A 20,997-nucleotide genomic window follows, 5' to 3' on the forward strand; every position below is an offset into this window, starting at 1 on the left:
ATTGCTATGAACAATTGTACGTTTAAAATACAATAAACACTTTTGAGTGCTTTCTTTAAAAGGCTGTGTGATAGCAATCGGAATTTGGCAGACTCTTTGGTGTTGCTAGGGTGGGACTCTGAACTAAATATAAACGGGGGGGGGGGGGGAGAGAAAAGGAGACATTTGTATTTCTTAATGTAATCCAGAAGTGTATGAATTAAGATCGTACATTTACAATTAACTATGAAAGTGTCGACTTTAGCACGTGTTATATGTGCTCCATATGTTTATGTCCACACATAGACTAGAATTATGAACCATAGAAACATTCAACGTCATAGAGAAAGTTGCTGTTGAAGAAGAAACATTTTAACACGTGAAAGCTCTTCTGCCCATCTGGAAGAACTCTTCTGGACTGCAGACGGATCATTTACTCATATTTAACCTAGCAGTAGCCTCCTAAAATGCAATTACTGTTCTATTTTGTATACTTATATATTTTGTTTGAACTAAATACAGAAATGAATCCTGTATGACTACTCCAGAAAATCCTACCCATTTTAAATGCTTATGGACCATCTACCACTGAATATGTAGTACTGTAATACGGTAAGTTTTTTTTTTTTTGCCATTTGCAGCCAAATACTATTTTTAAAAAGATGATAATGCTTTTAGAAAGCAGGAAGAAATGAGGAAAACTGGCTACAGGTAGACTTATGCAATCAAGGAAGCCATAACCCAAACCTCTCATTTCTAGGGTTGTCATAAGCAAGAACTCATTTGACAACAGGTAGCAGCAACAACAAATTTGCCCTCCCGCCCCGCCCCCCAAAAAGTGAGAAACATTCAAGATGTGAATAACATTCAAGATGTGCACCCTCTAGATGGGCCTGGCTGTCCCAGCCACCATGTCCAATAAGGATTATGGTTGCTGTAGTTTGGCACATTTGGGTGGCATCAGGTTGGGGAAAGCTGCTTCAGAGGATCCGAATATGTGTTTGACATGCTCTAGGTTCTTAATCAGAATAGGCATTATTGATACCCAAAATGTGAGGTTGTCAGATCAACAAGCAGGAAGTCACTAGCTTGCAGAATATCAGCAAGGAAGGTGCCTACAGAGTTAGAACTTATTGAAGGACAATTTGATTTATTGCCGCATTTCCAAAGGACAGACAATAATAAAAGCAAAAGCACCCTAGAGAGAACTGGGTCCAGTGAAAAGAGTGAAGTCTGGCTGTGATTCATTTAGAATTCCAGGGCTGACTGAAACCTTTATAGTGATCTGTTATTTTAGTGCTCTGTAACTGTAAGCATACTTCATCACCTGCAAAATACATGCCAACTGTTTTTTTCTCTGTTTTCCATTTCTCTCTCTTTCAAAAAGAAAAAAGCAAGAACAGGGATTCATATGTTAGTTTTGCTTTTTGCCTCACTAGATTTTTTTTTTAAATGTCCACTTTGTAATAGTTTTTAATCTTTAAACCAGACATGGGTTAGACTGTTCTTCTAGCAAAGGATGCTAATAAATAGAGAACTGTCCTCTATAAGGAAAGAAAAATGGCTACCGTAAGAGGGGTGAGTGGTTGGATCAACTGTAAAAGTTGGTTTGCACCAGGAGGCCTTGAGCTTAAGGATCAAATGGAAATAGAATGGTTCAGCAACCACAGCATATTTGTTAAATATGTCTGTGCATGCACTGAAAGTGTCAACTAAGTATTAGCTGAATAATACTTGACATCCAGTATGGAGGTAGGGATGAAACCATAATATGTAGCATATGGGCTCATTTATAGTGACCATTTCATGTGGCTCAAAGCCAACTCAAAATTGCGGCAGCCACAAACACACACTTCAAATGCGTGCTGCAGTGCAGATTAAAAGTTATACAGCACATTAAAGAAAGTTACATGAAAGTCCAGGTTTAGCCCTTTAAAGTGCTGCAGCAGAACTTGGGGCTAAATCTCATTATAGACACACGCCCTTGTTGATGCACTTTGTAGGATTTGGAAGGAAGAGGCAAGGGGACTGTTGAAAAAATTCCCAAGGGCATGGCTGGCTAGCAGAAGGCAAATGGACTCCCTAGGAGAGGTAATTTATTACCTCCATTACTGTCACTCCCCCCCCCCCCCCCCCCACACACACACTTTTTTCCACCTCCTATATCTCTGGAGCACTCTTTCCCCCTTCCCTTGCAGGTTTGAGGCCAGGTTCAATGGTAAAGATAATCACCTTCCTGGCCTCAAACTAGTTCCAGACCTGTCAATGTAATCACCATGCGACAAAACCACTTTCCCCCAAACTGCATTATAGTGTCAGTATAGGGTTCCTGGGGGGCCCTTGTGGCATAGTGCGTTAAAGCACTGAGTTGTTGAACTTGTGGACCAAAAGGTCCCAGGTTCAAATCCCGGGAGCAGAAGGAGTGCCTGCTGTTAGCCCCAGCTCCTGCCAACCTAGCAGTTCGAAAACATGCAAATGTGAGCAGATCAATAGGTACCGCTCTGGCGGGAAGGTAACGGTGCTCCATGCAGTCATGCCGGCCACATGGTCTTGGAGGTGTCTATGGACAACACTGGCTCTTCGGCTTAGAAATTGTGATGAGCACCAAACCCCAGAGTCGGTCACGACTAGACTTAACGTCAGGGGAAACCTTTACCTTTACCTTTACCTTTACTTTATAGATGTGCACTATGTCAACAATATATACAAAGCTGGTCAAGCATCTTGGGAGTTCATTACTACCTGTAAACTGATGTTTGGTCAAAATTTTACTGCTAGCTAAATTTCACATATTAGAATGGCAGCTAAATGCTACAAGTAAGTAACAATAACTTTAAATCAGAGAAATTCAAACTTATTGGGAATCATTTTTGTGATTACACTATGTGTCTTTGATAATACAATAAAATTTCTGTGAAGACAATTCTCTTACCCCATTTCATTGGTTCCCTGGTACATTCCAGCTGCTTTGAGCCTTAAGTACATCACAGCAAACTAACGCAGTCAATGTCTGGCTCATTTGAGGTCATGCAAGCTATAAATATTACTAGTGCCACTTTTTGTTTTTTCAGTGCAGAGAAACAGCTGGTTTAGGTTTTACTACACATGATCCTATCTCCATTACAGCAGACACTTCAATATTTCTTGTGCATGAGGTTAGAGTGAAGAAAAGTCTAAGAGAGTGGGAGCAGTAACCACCAGTTATGCAATGATGTTCCTTATATGCTTAATTTACAGTTTGGTTGGTGCTGGGAGAATTGTGTAATCTGATATATTGGTATCAAGACCAAAACCACAATAGCTTCCCAGTTGGCCTGTAACTTTCTAACTTGTTTCATCTTATTTTATTTTTATTATTTTACAGAAATCATATTATAATAGCAATGGATTACATTTCCCAAGTTATATTTCATTTTGAGAACATGTAAGCACATTTTGCGTGTGGTTTCATACGATACAGAGTGCACCAAAAACTATGACACTCTTATGTCTGTCTCTGTGGGTAAGGATTCAGATGCTATTTGAGCTTGTCTAAGCAGAAGTTGTTGGCCATAAGCAGACATTACTTCATGTGCAGAGATCAAAATCCTACATGTTTCTAGGAATTCCGTCAATTTATTATTTCTTAGCATTATCTGTTAGGCTGATTAAATTAATTAAAATATAAAGCATACAGGATTATCACTGAAATTTAATTTTTATAAAACTTATTTGATTACTAAAAACCTAATTTCCATCTCAGTGGCAACTCCAGCACTGGATTAAACAAGCTAAGACTTCACTTTAATTATACTTTTAGTTCTGTATGTTTTAGTAATGTGAGATTTTTATCTGTATCTGTTTTAATTTTTGTAGATTGCCTTGAGTGCCAGAGTGGAGAAAGGGCAGAATAAACAAAAATCAAATGAACAATAATATTTTGATACATTTTGGCAATCTGGAACATGATGCACATATAGCCAAAACATCAAGGCAATTGGAACAGTCTGACTTCAGGCTTTATACCATTTCTTCCCAGTTACTAGGGACCGGATACAGGCATACCCCAATAAATAAAGCATGAAGTGTTATTGCAATGAATGAAATGTAAATAAAGATAAAGAGCTAGTTAAGAGAACAATGAGTGTTTGAAGTTAATTAGAAAGCAGTCAGCACTTCAGCCAGCTAATCGCCATGACATACTACACAAAATCTGGAGCTAAACCAACAACAACCCTCTTGGTTTAATTGGCTTTTAAATCTATTATCATTTGCTTTATCCTTAGCCAGCTACAAAACAATTGACATATTTCCATTGCCTATTTTGTTAATCTCACACTCAGTGGAATACCCAATGAATTTTCCCTAAGCAGATCCTAGGAGAATTTCATTCCATGAAACCTTACCTGGACCCATTAACTTGATTTGGATTGCACTCCATCTTTATGGTTACTCTGGCTGGGGGTTGTGATAACCAGTCTTGCTGGGGAACACGTGGACTCATCTTTGATGTTTGCCCATATTCACTGGAAGAGGAGGCTGTCATTTCTGTCTTAGCAAGATGGGTAGTCCCGTAGGCACACTCAAATAGAGACTGGTCTTCGCTCACAACTGATAATGCTTCCTGAAAACCAGAGAAGAGAAAGCACCAAAATAAGGAGTAGACACAAAATCATGGGAATTATAAATAGAAACACTTTATTAAAAAGGCTTCGATCCATACATTTGAAACTAACATGTTTACTAAAATGTAATGCACATCTTTTTTGGCTTAATAGCTTAGCCAAAATGCAGGTGCGCATTACATTCGATGGCACATTAGAATTCTGACAAAATGTGCCTGTTCCCCTCAGGCTCATGGTACTGGATCTGCCACCATCCTACTAATGGAGGAACCATGACTTCCCAGCTGTCCTCATTCAGGCTTTGAAGAGGCCAGCTGGAAAGCTACACGCCTCAGCCCAGCCATACTGGGGTTGGCAGGAGGAACCACTTCTCCTTGCACCCGGCTGAGAAGCAAAGGAGAAGAAACCCCCCTTCCCAAGTCCATTTTCCATAGCCTCCCATTGAAAGGCTAAGGAAAAAGGATCCTCCCCCCTTTCCCACCTTTTTGTCAGAGAAGTAACTTCTGGTGCTCAAGAAAGGAAGATGACTTCTATAGTATATTTAAAGCTCTCCTAACTTCCTATTATGATATCTGTATTATTATTATTATTATTATTATTATTATTATTATTATTATTATTATTATTATTATTTCTGCTGTTATATTGACATAATATTATGTAATGCCCTATGGTCATAATGTCCTTCTTATACTGGGGGGATAGGATCCATCAGATAGTCTGGACCTAGGACTTTATAGGTCATAATGAACACTCATCATTGTGCCTGGAAACATTTAACAAAGGTGGACACATCTTATTTAAATGTTAAAATGATGTTTGAAAATAGGCTTTGCTACTTTCTGTGGACACTATGGTGCCACTGTCCAACACATGAGTGTCATCTTTGCCAGTATTTATTTATTTTCTCACCCCTAGGGGGACTCAAAGCATTTCCCAACATAATCAGTGGCAAAATTCAATGCCTTACATGTATAAAACATCAGAACTCAAATAACAACAATAACAATAGATTAAAATCATTACAATTATAAAACTATAAAACAACAATATATGTCCAAATAACATATGCCTCATCTGTAACATGAAACCTCTTTCCCTCTCTCTGCCTTTTCTTTCAAGGCTCCTTGAGGGAAAGGTTACCTGATGTTATTCTCCATTGCTGGAAGATTTGGTGATCTAACACTTTTTATTTTTAAAGAAAGAATTCTAAGTGCAGAGCAACACCTTTTGGTAACAAATTACAAAGAGGGCACTTTTGCCTCTTTGCATTACATTCACTAGCAAATCCTTTTTTGGGGGGGGGGGTTCAGGGTCTTGAAATTTGAGGTGCGCTTTAGATTTGATGGTGTACTAGATTTATGTAAATACGGCTACTGGGAAGGGTATGACTCTTAAAATATAATTGAGAAGGTTCTTTGATGAATCATGGGAAGTGGGCCTTTCTACAAGATTAAGGCCGCATTCTTTCCTGATCAGTACAATGGGAGAGGAAGAAGCTGAAACTTTCATAACTCCTTTTGCAGGCATGCTAATGTATTTATGATTAGGAGCAAAATGCCAGGGAAGTGAGTATTCATTGTTACTATAACATGGATGTTGTAGTTAAATATCACTTTTGAAAAATGTCTTTCAGAAATTTTGAAGTATTGGTCTCATTATAACACCCCAAGTATTATGAAAATCCCTGCTGTGTTTGTGAAGAGTCTCCTATGAGAAATATGAAGTCAGAGATCAAGTATGATGATTAGCCTGATCCAAAAATCAATGGAACTAAAGTTGAACTTCTGTACAGCGTAATCATGTTTTCAGTCTATAAATGCCATAGAGCAAGCAGAAGTCTATGTTCTATATAAGAGAAGTGGAGCAGAGGTCTCTGACTGAGAAGGGCAAGTGGTCTATGGTGTGCATCAGATTGGTTCAGGATTTTGTAGCATCTTCTCCTCTCCAGCTCCCACCCAACCAGGAAGTGCTCGATTCAGCTAATCCAGATTTAGTCTCCTCAGCTCTGCTCAACTGCACTTAATTTGACCACAAGGACTACTTTGCAGGTGTTTCAGATCCTTAGCCATGACACAACTTCTTCTGGTGGGAAAGATGCCATTTGGCCATGTGAGGTTTTTGAGATAAACAAACCACAAGTGTGAAAACTACTGAGCCAAACATTATCTTCACAAATGTAGGGAGGGCGCTTTCCCCTTGTCCCCTTTTGTTTGTGTGGGTGCAATCTTTTCTATCTCTTTACTTTGCCTAATGTAGTCTTGTGCCTCTTTTAAATTGCTCAGGCTGATTTAAAGAACTGTACCCATAAAAGTTCCTATTAGCGAACACCTTCTCTCTTCTACACAAAATACAGAATCGTAAAATTGGAAGGGGCCTCATAAGCCCACTGCTCAATACATTATCTCCAGCTACAGTATCCCCAGCAGGTACATTTACAAAAGGAATTCTAACCTTCACAACTCCTGTCTGCCTGACAACTTATATGTATCTAAGCATCTTTTCACTGTATGGAACAGCCCAGTGCTATGGGGTTTGCAGAATAAAGCTGTGGACTGTATTGAATTTCCAGGAAAGAAAGTAATATCCTAATATTATGGTACAAATGTAGTACTAGTCCCTGGCACATTGGTGGGGGGGGGGGGGGACAGCATTCTGCTAGACTAGATTGGTGGAGAGATGCTGGGGAGATCAGTACTGGCAAGAATCTTGCTAAGATCACTATGGACCTCTTCACACATGCTTTTAGAATCACCATGCATCATGGAAAATCTGGTGGTGCCTGACATGGGGCATGGGAAACCTGTCGCCCCATGCCCTGCATTGCCTGGCTCACTTGTTGCCCCATTCCATGGGGGGAATGGAAGTGTCAGCCACTCAGCTTCCCCCCATTGATCGCCATTGAACACTGGACTCCTCCCAACATTGTGGGATGGGAGCCAGCGGGCTTCATTGCAAAACTGTAGAGGAAGCAGCACATGCTGCTGAAAGACATACCATCTGATGACATTGCATGTCTCGTGTGTAAAGATTCATGGAGAGTACACTTCAAGGAAACCCACTGAAAATATAGTGCGTTTCTATGTGCTATGTTCACCCAGTGAGCAAAATCCCATTACAACATCCATTCATTCATTCACTTACTAATTCAAAGCCTTGGTAATGGGACATCACCGATAAATGTACATAATACATTGCCTTTGTAATATGTAATATGTTTGTAGTGTACATTTAAACACATATCGAGAAAAACCATAAATTAACAAATAAGGGGACAAGAAAGAAATTCTGTTCTTCTTCAGATTTTAAATGAGGTTTGAAGAAACTTTTGAGGGTTCAGCATTTGCCTCTGATTGAGGTATTAGAGTTCCACAAATTAAAATCTGGGACAAGGCAATTGAAGTTCACTGATAATGCTGATTTCTGCATGATCTGTCTGGCAGTACCTCCTGGGCACTTTAGTAAAGTTTATTTTAGTGCACAACCTCTGAACTACAGTGTCTGTATTACAAGTGGTTGGACAAAAGCACTTGAGCTGTTATATCAAAGTCAATTATAGAGGTTACTCTATATTGTAGCCTCCATGAAATTTACAGACATTGTGTATAATTCCTACCATAATCACATTGGACCGAAATGCTTCTGAAATTCCCTGTCCAGTCTAAAAGCAACAAGAACAAGGGCCATATCCACAGAGCAGAATTGTAGCAGTTTGACATCACATTAACTACTATGGCTCAGTGCTATGGAATTCTGGATTTCCTAGTTTTGTGGGGTATCTATTTACCTTTCTTGGCCAGAGACTTCTGGTGCCATAACAAACTACAAATCTCAGAATTCTCTAAAATAGATCAATGGCAGTTAATGTGGTGTTTAACTATAATTAATTCTGCTATAATTCTGCAATGTGGATGGTCTCAAGAACAATAAAAAACTCTATAAAACTTCCTCAATGAATAAAGAGACCCTAAAACAGTTGTAGAATGAAAAAGCATAAAATGAAGTATTCCAAATTATTCTACATACCAAATTCTGAATGAAGAAGATGTGTGTCTGGGTTCCAGACATTCAAAAGCATCTAGGGAAAAATCCAGATCTTTTGACTGAAGTGTTAAAAGCTATAAACTAAGCAGGAGCAGATGCTGGAGAAGTGTCCCTCCAAAATGAAAAATGCATCACTTCAGTTCTTCTAGTGTAAAAAGTTTTCAAAATGAATTGTGGTTTGCTCTTTGTGCTATCCTTTAGACACATTTTTGAAGCAGAAAGTCATTTTGGAGTTTTGAAAGCCCTTCAGTTATGAGTAATGGTAGATGCCAACAAACTGAAAATATATGAAATTTCTCCATTGCTCCTGGTGCCTTCTGAGGAGATTTAAAAAATGAAACTACCCAAGCCGAGTGGTTTAAATATTAATACCTGTAGTATTTATTGCACATATCTTTACTAGTCAATAAAGCAAATATTTACTTATAAATAAAAATATATATATATAACTTTTTATTCTGTGAATTGGACAATGAGGTAAGATGTAATTTTCTTAAATTTCCATGTTCCTCGTTTTTTGCATTGTTATCAAATATCAACAAATCTGCAATATTTGTCAACTCAACAAGTGATACAAAAATGTCTTTTAAACTGTCATGTATAAATAGTGTTTGTGCAGGATAGTAAGTGGAAGATAGCATTTAAAAAAATGTGTTCTACCTAAGGTAAGCTTGAAGTATGACATATGTATGTATAAAATGCAACACACAAAATACAATTTAAGCATTGCTTGTAAAAAAACAACAACAAAAAACGACTGGCATATGTCCAGATGACAAAGCTGAAAATATAAGCACCTGTGTCAAGAGTTGCCACACACATCAATAATGTGTTCTGCTTCAGTGAACCATTCGATAGCCACGTACCATGTTCATGACAGAGCAGACAAACAGCAAAAATGTTTGGCATGAAAAGAACAACAGACCAATGTTGTGTTCACCTCTTATCTATTTTTTTTTCAAATTGGAAAACATAACTCACTGACAAAAATATTACTTAGAAATAACTGATTAGCTCAACCAAGACACTGGTTTAATTTGAAAGCACATTTATTTATATATTTATTCAGTCAGTTTATAACTTGATAGTTCATAGCCCTTCCCTATAATATTCCTACATATTACAATGATCAAAGAACAAAATACAATAAAACATAGACAGAGCAGGAACATGGCAAATTAATAAAAGCTGGAACAATAATAGGGAGAGATAAAACAAACTATGGGTGCATTATCCCAGGTTCTGTTTTTGCTGATGTTATTTTCTGTTAAAATCAGAAACCCAATTTTATCCTGAGAGCTGATATAAAAAGTCTCTGGTTGTACTGACAGAAAATATTTTGGGATAAACAAAACAGGTGTGGACCTCCAAAATAAGATCCGAAAGAACAGGAACATAATCTGGGCTTTATTAATCTTTTTAATCAGTCTGGGTGCACCTTATGAGATGTTTGTAGGCCTCAGACAACAAAATAGAATATAACCCAACCCCCGCCCCCCCCAAACACACACACACATACACCCTGTATTTGCAAGGGATGCTTTCCTTACCAGACTGCAGGATATTGTTATTATTTCTTATATATGCCCCATTTTACTCTCTTAAATAAGACAAAATTGACTCAAAGAGATTCAACCCATAGAACACTATTAGATTACCTACGATCCCAGCATACCATAGGGTTTTGCCAGAGGATGTAGAGATTCCTGGAGATATAGCATCTCTAGCAATTTGCTAGATATTCCAATGCAATTTCATGGGAAGCATACCATAGCATCACTTGGAGGACATGGAAAATGCCTATAGAGACCATCTTCCTTGGATGCGGATATTTGTTCTGCCATTTCAGAATCTTACTGTAGTCTTTACCCCACATGTTAAAAGGTCAGATTTCAAGATAAATCCTCTTGCAAAGGAATTTCAAATATATGGTTCCACAACTAAGAAGAAGGTCCCTGGTCAGGACCTGCCTAAGTCCTAACTTCAAAGTATCTTCATGGAACACTGTAAGGTTCAGGTAGGATCCTAAGTAAAGCCTGATACATTAAAACTGATCTCCCTTGAATAAACACATGTAAATATAAATCAAAATGACAGGAAAATATAAAAGAATGTTCAGAAAATACAACATAGATGTATAGATGACAAAGCACAAAAAGATCTTCTCACTGGAATCTAATAGAGTTATCTGCTAGGAGTCACAATCCCACAGTTCTGACAGAGAGAACAATCTATTCTCCCCACTATGATCTTTACTGGAATTGTTTTACATTCTGTTTCATTTAAGGGAATGTATAAAACTTTGTTTATGTCATGTTGGCATTGTGATGAGATAGCTATGGGACATCAACTTCAAGCACAGCAGGACCATAAAACTGGCCTGCCAAAAACGGAACCATGTGTTTCCCCAGATGAATGAAAAGACAAATCCAACCCCTGGACCATAAACGTGTTTGTAAAATGGGAGTGATTCCTGGTTGCTGTGTTTACAAATCTATGGGAATAGACTAGCTGTATGATCTGAAATGCTGCAAAATACAAGGTTTGTAATTATAGGAAGGAACTCTAGGCAGACATAATTTTACAGTTAAAGTCTGTTCTGACTTCTGTGCAAGAAACATATGAACATTAGGGGCATACATGCTATTCTCTTCTTTTCACAGCATTCCTTATGCATTCTAATCAATGGATATGGTCATTTGATTGGCAGCTTTCCAATTCCAAGATTTTTTAGATTTGGTTGGAAAGTACCAGCAATCCCTGTTTGACTTTTTCCTTTTCATCCTGCCAGGGTTTTTATAAGCAACATAAATATGGGTTCATCATCATTCTTCTACAAAGAAACAATCTAGCAAAACAAATTGCAAGCTTATACAATAGCCCGCAATCCAAGATGATGCAATGTTGAGAAGCAGGGACAATTGGAAAAAAAGCTAGTTTTACTATAGTCCAACTAGAAAAAAGTCTACTTGTAGGGAGCTAAAACTCCCTACATTGCTCTCTCAAGAGAGTGTGCAGCCTTAAATACATATATAATATGAAAACATAATTAAGCTATTCACAATTTTCTTTTTTAAGGCTGCTTGAATCACTACTGCCACTTGCCAGCAAACAATAACACAGCTCGTTGAAATTCTTAAATTAAGGTATTTTGTTGTGTTACTCTGCAAATACAGTAGACATCATCTCAGTAGCAACGGTTGCCAGTCTCAGATCTGATTGATATATATTCAGGAAAAGCATGTTGCACATTTATTCACTATATCCCCTGAAAATGCAGTTTGAAGTCAGGTTGAAGTGAAGTTCACACCTTTCTAAAAATTGCTCCCTCACTTTTTAAAAATTGATGTATTAGTATATATGGTCACAGCAAGATTTCATGGTAATAATTACTGTGCTATTTTTTAAAGCTGTTTTCTGTGGCCCCTTCTACACACTGCCCTATATTCCAGGATCTGATTCCATATTATTCGCTTATCCCAGATTATATGGCAGTGGAGACTCATATAATCCAGTTCAAAGCAGAGAGATCAGCCCCCTCCCTTCTGATCTTTTGCAAGAAAGTAAAAACGTGGCTCTGTGATCAAGCCTTTAGAGAACCTGTACAGTAAACAAACAGATATGGATCCACATGTTAAGACTATAGGAATAGCCTGGTTTATGCTTGTGGATTATGTAATCCATTATGATTGTATGGTTTTAAAAATGTTTTTAATTGTTTTACTTGTATTCTATTATTTTTAAATGTCTTTTTAATGCTATACTGTTGTCAAAGCTTCGAATAGCTGCCTTTTATGTAAAGCTGCCTTGAGTCTCCTTGGGCGTAGAGAAACGTGGGATAGAAATATAGTAAATAGATAAATAAATAAATAATCTGGGATCAGATCCTGGGATATAGGGCAGTGTAAATCCAGCCTTAAAGTCAATTAAATTGGTTGGGTACTACCAGGCGCTGAAGTTTTGCACTGCCCTCTGCACTATAATTCCTTTCCTACAAAATGTGTGGGCCCCTGAAATTAATTTTTGAGCCTAAATAGCCAATAGCACGTAAATGCCTTTGGTAGGAGGGTTCAGATAGCCATCTTGCTCCATTGTCAGGTGTTTTGAAATACCTTTTTTCAAATCAGACTTCCAAACTTGGAAAACAGATTTTCTGTTCTTGTCACTTTCTGTTCCAAACAAAGGCCTATACAGTCTCCACAGGCTTTAAAAAGCAAGTGGGGTCACAAAAGCCCCCAAACATTGCTAAATAAAGAAGATTCTCTCTGCAGCTGAGGAACATTATTTGTCTTTTGAAGCCAACACCATTTGAGAAAATATTGTAAGACTTGGGGACATAAAATTGCTTATAGCTGCATGTGGCCCATAGGCTACAATTTGCCTACCTCTAAGGTTGGATCTACACTCCATATAATGCAGTGTCAGAATGTGGATTATATGAGTCTAAATAGCCATATAATCCAGTTCAATACAGTTAACCTACATTCTGAAACTGTATTATATGGCAGTGTAGATCCAGCCTCAGTTCAACTGTTAGTCCCAAAAGAATAGACCCATGACATCAATGGAACTTTAAAAGGTGTTGACTTATGAACTTCCCATTGATTCAGTGGTTCCACTCTAGTTGAAATGAATTGGATTTCTGCCATCATACACAATTGTTAAAATATGTAAAGCCAAATATTCTACTATGTTTATTTCCTATTTTTAAAAAGAAGATAAGAAAAGTTACAAAACAAAATTATTAAACAATAACAGTACCAAGGATTTTCTTTCAGGCTTATGCATTTAGCTGTGTTGTGCATTAAGACTTACATTTAGGAGGTCTGCAAGCAGTTGCTATTTTATTGCTTCCCTAAACAAACCCATTTCCTACAAATTATTCCCATATCTTTTGCACCACAGTCAACCTCCCAGAAAAACAGCAGGAAAACAAAGTGTGAACTCCAGCAACCCACTTAGACAGAACAATGCAGCATACCAAAAAGAAAGAACCTGCTTTTTTTTGGTTTTGTCAAGCAACTCGAAGAGAGGGGGAAAAATGGAAAGAAGAACTTTAAAGTAGAGTGGGAAGAATTGTGTAACTGTAGTTATGAAGCAGGCAGGTTGCCAATGATTTCAAAGGCTTTGAGGTTTCAAAATCTCCCAGAAAACCAACTGAACTGCACTAAGGTTTTTGAGCTTCCAGGAACACCACTGTGCTAGAAACCAGTAAAACTCTCTGGGCGATAAACAGCTTGATTTTAGTATAATGAGTGCAATTTGTACGTTAACAATTCAAAGAAAAGAAAACTGCTAAAATGTTCTAGTTTATGTTATGCACACCACAACATGTCATTGTATATAAATAAATGTATTTGAATGTTGATGTCAAAGTCAAGGGATTATATTCATACTTAGAGCAGGCAGACTGAAATTAAAGGGGCTTCAGTTAGTAATAGAGGAATTTAGGATTAGCCAGTACTAACTGAAGTTCTTTTCATTTCAGCCTGCCTGCTCTAATTATGACTCTCAACCCATAACTTTGACATCAACGTATTTAAGAAAATCCATGGGAAAAAAACTGTATGCAGACTCATTGAGTAGGTGAATCCATCAAATGTTTTTTCTGTTCAAATGTACTTCCCATTTAAAACAGAGAATCTGATTAATTTCCATAGTACATTAGGCATCTCTTCTTTTCCTTTGAGTGCTCAGAAAGGGTTTGTTTGTTTATAGTTTATATCTCATCTCACCTCAACCAAAATGAATGCATATGTCTGAAAAGTAAGTTTCACTAAGGGCATTCAAGATGTATTTTAACCTGTGCCTTATAAAACACCAGGGAGTGCAGACTTGGCCAAGGAAAACATCTACAGCCTTTATCCCTTGTTGCACGGAACATAGCTTTTACACAATACATTGGAGATGGGCCAGCTTTGCTTCCGTTCAGATGTTCTTTGAAAAATAATATTTAGCCTTGCATGCCTGACAGTGATGCTTAGTATAAATCTGCAAAATAAGGACATAAAAGGAGCTCTGCTAGATCTCACCAAGGGTCCATCTAGTCTAGTATCCTGTTTCCAACAGTAGACAGCCAAATCTATTTGAAAAGCACACAAACAGAACAGGAAGGTCACAGAATCCCCCCCCCCTTTTATCCCTTAGTGACTGTAATTCAAAACAAAGTTAATTTTTGAATGACAACTCCCAAAAATCTACAGCTACTATTTCCACTGCTGATCTCTGGATAGTGACTGGGGGGAGGGGGTGTTTATAAAATTGTAGAGTTGGAAAGAGCCATTGAGCCAACCCACCGCTCAGTCCAGGATCTCCAGCTAAGCATCCAAAGCAGGTTGCTGTCCAGCCTCATTTTGAAGATATCCCGAGAAAGAGACTCCACTACCTGGCAACTGGTTCCATTAACAAACCACCCTTATTGTGAAGACATTATTTCGAAAATTTAATCAAAATCTAATTTTAATCCATTAGACTGGGACCTAACATTTGGGGCAGCAGAGAATACATCTGCACCTTCCCTTCTGTGATAGACCTTGAAGTATTTAAAGACATGTCAATGAACATGCCCAACTCTTTCAACCTTTCCTCGCATGTTTTGTTCTCCAAAATTCTTGCTTTTTTGTTGCTCTTCTCTGACACTTTTCCAGCTTGTCTACATCCTTTTTAAAATGAGGCATCCAGGGCAAAACTGAATGAACCCTGGCTGGTAGAGAATATAATGGGAGTATTACTTCCCTTGTGTTTGAAACAATGGTTCTATTAATGCTAGCTAAAGTCTTATTTGCCTTCTTTGCTGCAGCATCACACTGCTAGGGCATGTTCAATTTATTATCAACAATAATCTCAAGGTAGAAACCGTGGTGGCGTAGACTAAACCAGGCATGGGCAAACTTCGGCCCTCCAAGTGTTTTGAACTCCAACTTCCACAATTCCTAACAGGGGGTTTGTTTGCCCATGCCTGGGTTAATCCTTATGCCGGCTGAACTGCTGACCTGAAGATCTGAAGGTCAGCAGTTTGAATCCATGAACAGGGTGAGCTTCCATCTGTCAGCCCCAACTTCCATGTGGGGACATGAGAGAAGCTTCCCACAGAATGATACCACTTCTGAGCATCCCCTGGGCAACCTCTCTGTAGATGGCAGATTTTCTCACACCAGAAGTGACTTGCAGTATATTCTCAATTCACTTCTGACATGATAAAAAAAATCGCAAGGTTCTTTACATTCTGAGAGCAGTAGTCTAAAAACCTATTTTTCTTAACCTCTGATTTAGAAGAACTTGATATGGTTATCTGACAATAACCACCACTACACATCCTTCATGAATGTTGAACTTTTTCTTAAAGTCATACTGTAAAAAAGCGACAAGTTGTAAAGCCAGTGTCTACTAAACTTGCTAGGTAATTAATGTAAATGTGGTGGAAGGAAGAGCAGGAAAATCTGATGCATTGTTTCCAAAATATTCACAGTTTTACAAACTAAACCCATGGCAGCCAAGTTGAGTTCATTCTTTTCAAACTTTTATTTTTTTAATCACGACTGTTTAACTCTTTCTCTACAGGATAATGCTCTGAAATTTTGGCGACTTGAGCTGTCCTTTCCCATGTTTATGATCACACAAGTTTTGACTACGCTAAATAATTTGATGCTAAAAATTCCACTATATAAGCTTGCTAGATTGTTTAATACTAAGCCACATAGCACGAGTCTGTATATACAGACTCTGTGACCTCCTTGCTTCTTGCTGCTTATGTATCAGCAAATGTTGGCCAGGAGCTCAGATTACTAGATGTGGTGCTGATGTCCAGCCTAAACCACAAATTGGGCTGAACGCGATCTGATCCTACTGTCCAAATTGCTGAAGCAATCTCCAGACTATCTCCTACCTTTTCCCAAAGCAGGGCAAAGTTGGTTTAAAGCAGTGGTTCTCAGCCTGGGGTCCCCAGATGTTTTTGGCCTTCAGCTTCCAGAAATCCTAATTGTTGGTCAACTGGCTGGGATTTCTGGGAGTTGTAGGCCAAAAACATCTGGGGACTCCAGGTTGAGAACCACTGGTTTAAAGCAGAAACCTGAAGGCACTCACCAGATTCTGCTGTGCATCATGGGGACAGTCAGCAGTCCGGAGATTGTTTGTTTGTTTGTTTTGCCAATATAGACAACCCTGAATAGTTACAAGGAATACTTATTTGAAGTATAGTGACTCTATCCACATTTGGATAGAGTTAAATAAGTTGTGAATAAACATATGTTGGCAACATAACATGTCTGTATGTCACTTGCTTCTTTTGCCTAATCTAGGACAGTGGAGCAGATTCAGATTTTATGTTTTAGAATAAAGATATATGATAAATCTAAGGGTTTCAAAAATTTATTCTCACCACTTTTGTTAGTGATAATGTCTTTTGCTGAATTCAGGAATTATACTTGTGGATGATGGACATGCTTGTCCAACCTATAATTTGTTTTAATGAATTACAGCAGAGATACTCAAAGCGGTGGTCCCTAAGCCATTTGCTCTTAGTAACTGGCAATGATAAGACCGATACAATTGTAGCCATGTAACAAATATGGTGCCCATCCCCGGAACATTGGGATAAAAATTAATTGCTGATTTTCTACTTCAGCCTGAGAAATTATTGTATATTGAGCCCGCCCCCTCCTGTAACTACAATAAGTCCTGAACATCTGAACTGAAATGGACCATGTCTGGCTTATTATTGTTGTAATTGTGCTTTTCAGTAATTTCCAATTTATGGCAATTCTAAAATGAACATATCCCCTCTCATTTCTTTTCCCCTCCTGACTTTTGGTTTTGTGAGAACCTTTCTAAAATTCAGAAAAGGTCTTATTTATAGGATGATTGTGATGATGTATATTATGTTTATTTATACCCCACAAAGGAGTACAAAGCGGCTTACATTAAAAGCATTTCAATACAATTTAAAGTCCAAAAATATACAAACATTAAAATAGAATTAAACATCAATGGTATTAATTAAAAATTAAGAGTTAAAATCCATAAAATTGATTAAAATATATTCAAAGCAAAAACTACAGCACCCCCTGACTTGATTTTTAAAACCTTGTTCTTTAAAAGCCTGTATGAATAAAAAGGTTTTAGCCTGCCAGCAGAAGGGCAGCAGTGAGGGGGCCATTCTGGCTTCCCTGGGCAGGGAGTTCCAGAGTTGAGGGGCAGGCACCGAGAAGGTCCGCTCTCTCATTCCTACCAACCGAGCTTGAGATAGAGGTGGGACCAAGAGAAGGGCCTCTCCTGAAGATCTCAAAGCCTGGGACTTTGAGAAGTACAAGGGATGCGGTCAGCCAAATAGCCTGGACCTGAATAGTCTAGGGCTTTAAAAGTAATAACCAGCACATTGAGTTATGCCTGGAAACAAACTGGCAGCCAGTGGAGTTGCTTCTAGGGACAACAGCGGGGTTGTCCCTAGAAGATAGGTGCTGACTAGGAGCCATGGCAGGAAATTCAGTGGAACCATAACACCTCATTTGTTGATTGATATTATTAATATTTTGTTTTCTGTTTTGGAACTTAATGGAGTTGCACGGAAGGAACCAATCAGTCAGGGCTCTTCCAAGTTGTGTTATTTTGGTTATATGATTACTCCAAAAATAAACCTAGTTCAATGCAGTGTTTTTCTTTGCAAAGGTTTTGTACCTGAAGCTTCTCTTACTTTCAAATGGTGATAAACTGAAAATTACCACACATTATAACTACTCAGTTAAGTGAAATGAAAGGGCAAAATGGCTTCCACTTAAATGATTAGTATGGATTATTTTTGACAACTCTAGGTCTCTATAGATAAAGAGGCTGTAATGATTACCATAGACAGCCAGAGTGGTATCATATACTATGACTCTGGAAACAAAGGCTCAAATGCCCATTCAGCCATGGAAACTCACTTGGTGTCCTTAGGTAAGTCACACAATATCAGCTTCCGAGGAAGGCCATGGCAAACCCCCTTTGAATAAATATTTCCAAGATAACTGCATAATAGTTTCACCTTTAGGTTGCCATAAGTTGGATTGGACCACACCAATGCCATTTCTGGTGACCACAAGTGATACTTTAGTAAGAGAAAGTCATTTTTGGTTGCTTTTAGAAGCCTTTTTGAACTGTTAGGTGGAGGAAAACCATATTTGGGTGCAAAATCACATCCCTCAGTTTATTTTTGACCAGAATGTTGTTGTTTTTTTTTGGGGGGGGGGAGGCACTTTAAAAAATCAAGAGCTACAGAGGCCCTCTACCATGGATCACATGTAGATACATTATTCCCATCCCTACTCTTGACTAAAATGGAAGGGAACATCTTTTTTGGAGGATAGTATTTCTATATTGCACATTTACGTCCATAGCCCAGCTATTAATAAAACGGAACCATTGTGCATTGCTTGCAAATGTTTGAAGGACTTCATATACATTAGCTAACTGCAATTTTTGCAACTATCCTATAAAGTACGTTTTTATCATTAGTGCAAATATTTGTAGATAGTGGGCTTAGGCTGAGAAGAGAGTTGACCTTATAATTAAACTGAGGAGGGCACATCAGACCATTGGTTTGGGGTCAGGATCAGACGGCAGGTTCTTAGCTAATCTTTATTTTAGCATGTGATTGCCCACAAGAGTTGTTCCTGCACAAATCTTATTTCCTTTAATGATGGTTATACAGGTGCACAACTTGGGCGTCCTTTAATTTTCAAGCCTTATAATGTTGCTTCTTTTGAAAATAAATTTTAACAGAATTTGTCACTGTGAAGCAAAGAGCTAGGAAGAGCCAGCCAATTACACCATGAGGAATCCCTTGAAAGGGAGGGGGGGTAGGAAGGAGGGCCAAATACAGAAACTCGAGGCCTGTCTTTTAAACTGACAAGCAGAGCCTGTTAGAAATGAGCTGGTGTCACAGAGGACACATCTATACAGACCACAGGCAGCTCAAAAATGCAGTGTTTAAATGACACAAGCACAAACATGCACAGGAATGTGAATTAGAAGTCTTAAACTGGGATACACAAAAATGGGGGACATGCTGAAATAGGGCCCATAATGTGCATCAGTGTGTGTAGGCGTAAATCACATTGTATGGCTAAAGTGATGAAGTGATGGACACTCCAGAGCACTGGGCTGGGGAGATCTGGAAAAAAAAAACAACCCTCTGAATTTTCCATGGCTGTGAAGCTGCAGATCCTACAGTTCCTGGAACTTGATTAGAGCTGAACTTTTTGGTGTATATAATCACTTCTTACACTTTTATGTGTGATCAGCTGTTCATTTGCTTCACTTCCACCTCTGCCACTTTCATCTTACATTAAGTGGTCAGTGTAGATGTGCCCATAAAAGAAGATACTAGCATAGCACAAACAGGAATTGATTCAATCTTTAACTATCAGTATGTTTTTTATTTTAAATTTACATATTCACAGTGAAACAAATCTATATACATGAACCAATACAATACTTCCTAACATCTATACAATATTTGGTTATACTCTTCCCTCCTCCCACCCCTCCCAATTTAGTGACTTCCTGTCCATTGGGTTGGAGACATTCACTCTTTAAAAGAAGTGGATGGGGTCAGTTAAAAAGATGGAAATAGAGGAAATCTGAACAGGTTTTTTGGAAGATGAATGTGAAAGAATTCAAGGAGAAGTCTTACTTAATTTGAATGAAAGTATAAATATGCTCATGCTACCAACTTTGTTTTCTCCATGTGTCTCGGTGCTACAAGATCCCCTGGCATACTTAGTATGAATGAGGCATTACAATGTATTGTGGAAGCAGCATAATAATAGATGTTTATTCATTACACAATAAATCTTTGCTGTTTTTATTTTCCAGATTTCCTTCTGAATGTTAGTTATATTATTAAATAAAATGTAATGGTTTTCATGAGCTATTGTTGTAAGGCATTTAAGCAGATTTTATAAACAACTCCTTAGAGAGTAAAGAAATGAATCAGTTATAATCAGTTTCTAAAAGCATTGCCTCTGAAAAGAGGACTCTAGAAGGATGTCCTTGCATCCTATGCTCATTAAGAGAGCTGATTCAAAACCTTACAATTGTTTCAATTGTTTATGAATCTCGACCTTCATCACAGCACTATGAAAATGTGCTGTCTCCTAAAGATGTTATTTGCCGATATGACACACATTTTGTATTGTTTCATGGCACACAAGCATTAAATATCCTAGAGGTAATCCACCCTGCTTTTAACGGCTGATGACAGGTCCAGTGTCTGAGCAAAATCAGTTGAAGGAAAGGGAAGTCTTGTCGGAAGCGAGATTAGTCTTGTAATGACTGTTTGGCCCTGATAACCCATCTGTGCAGAGAACTGCTTTAACTGGAGCACAATTAACCT

General features: G+C 38.2%; 1 protein-coding gene across 10 annotated transcripts in view; it reads right to left on the reverse strand.

Moving 5' to 3' along the window:
• The window catches only part of erg (ETS transcription factor ERG), a 149,251-nt gene that overhangs the window by 20,135 nt on the left and 108,119 nt on the right, over nucleotides 1-20,997 (reverse strand). For all 10 annotated transcript variants that reach the window (XM_062975098.1, XM_062975093.1, XM_062975099.1 and 7 more), the window contains one exon: nucleotides 4,365-4,582. In XM_062975098.1, the coding sequence (XP_062831168.1) occupies nucleotides 4,365-4,582 (218 nt within the window). The remainder of the gene's footprint in view (nucleotides 1-4,364; nucleotides 4,583-20,997) is intronic.

The sequence above is a fragment of the Anolis carolinensis genome, chromosome 3 (assembly GCF_035594765.1).
Source record: "Anolis carolinensis isolate JA03-04 chromosome 3, rAnoCar3.1.pri, whole genome shotgun sequence".
Lineage (NCBI taxonomy): Eukaryota > Metazoa > Chordata > Lepidosauria > Squamata > Dactyloidae > Anolis > Anolis carolinensis.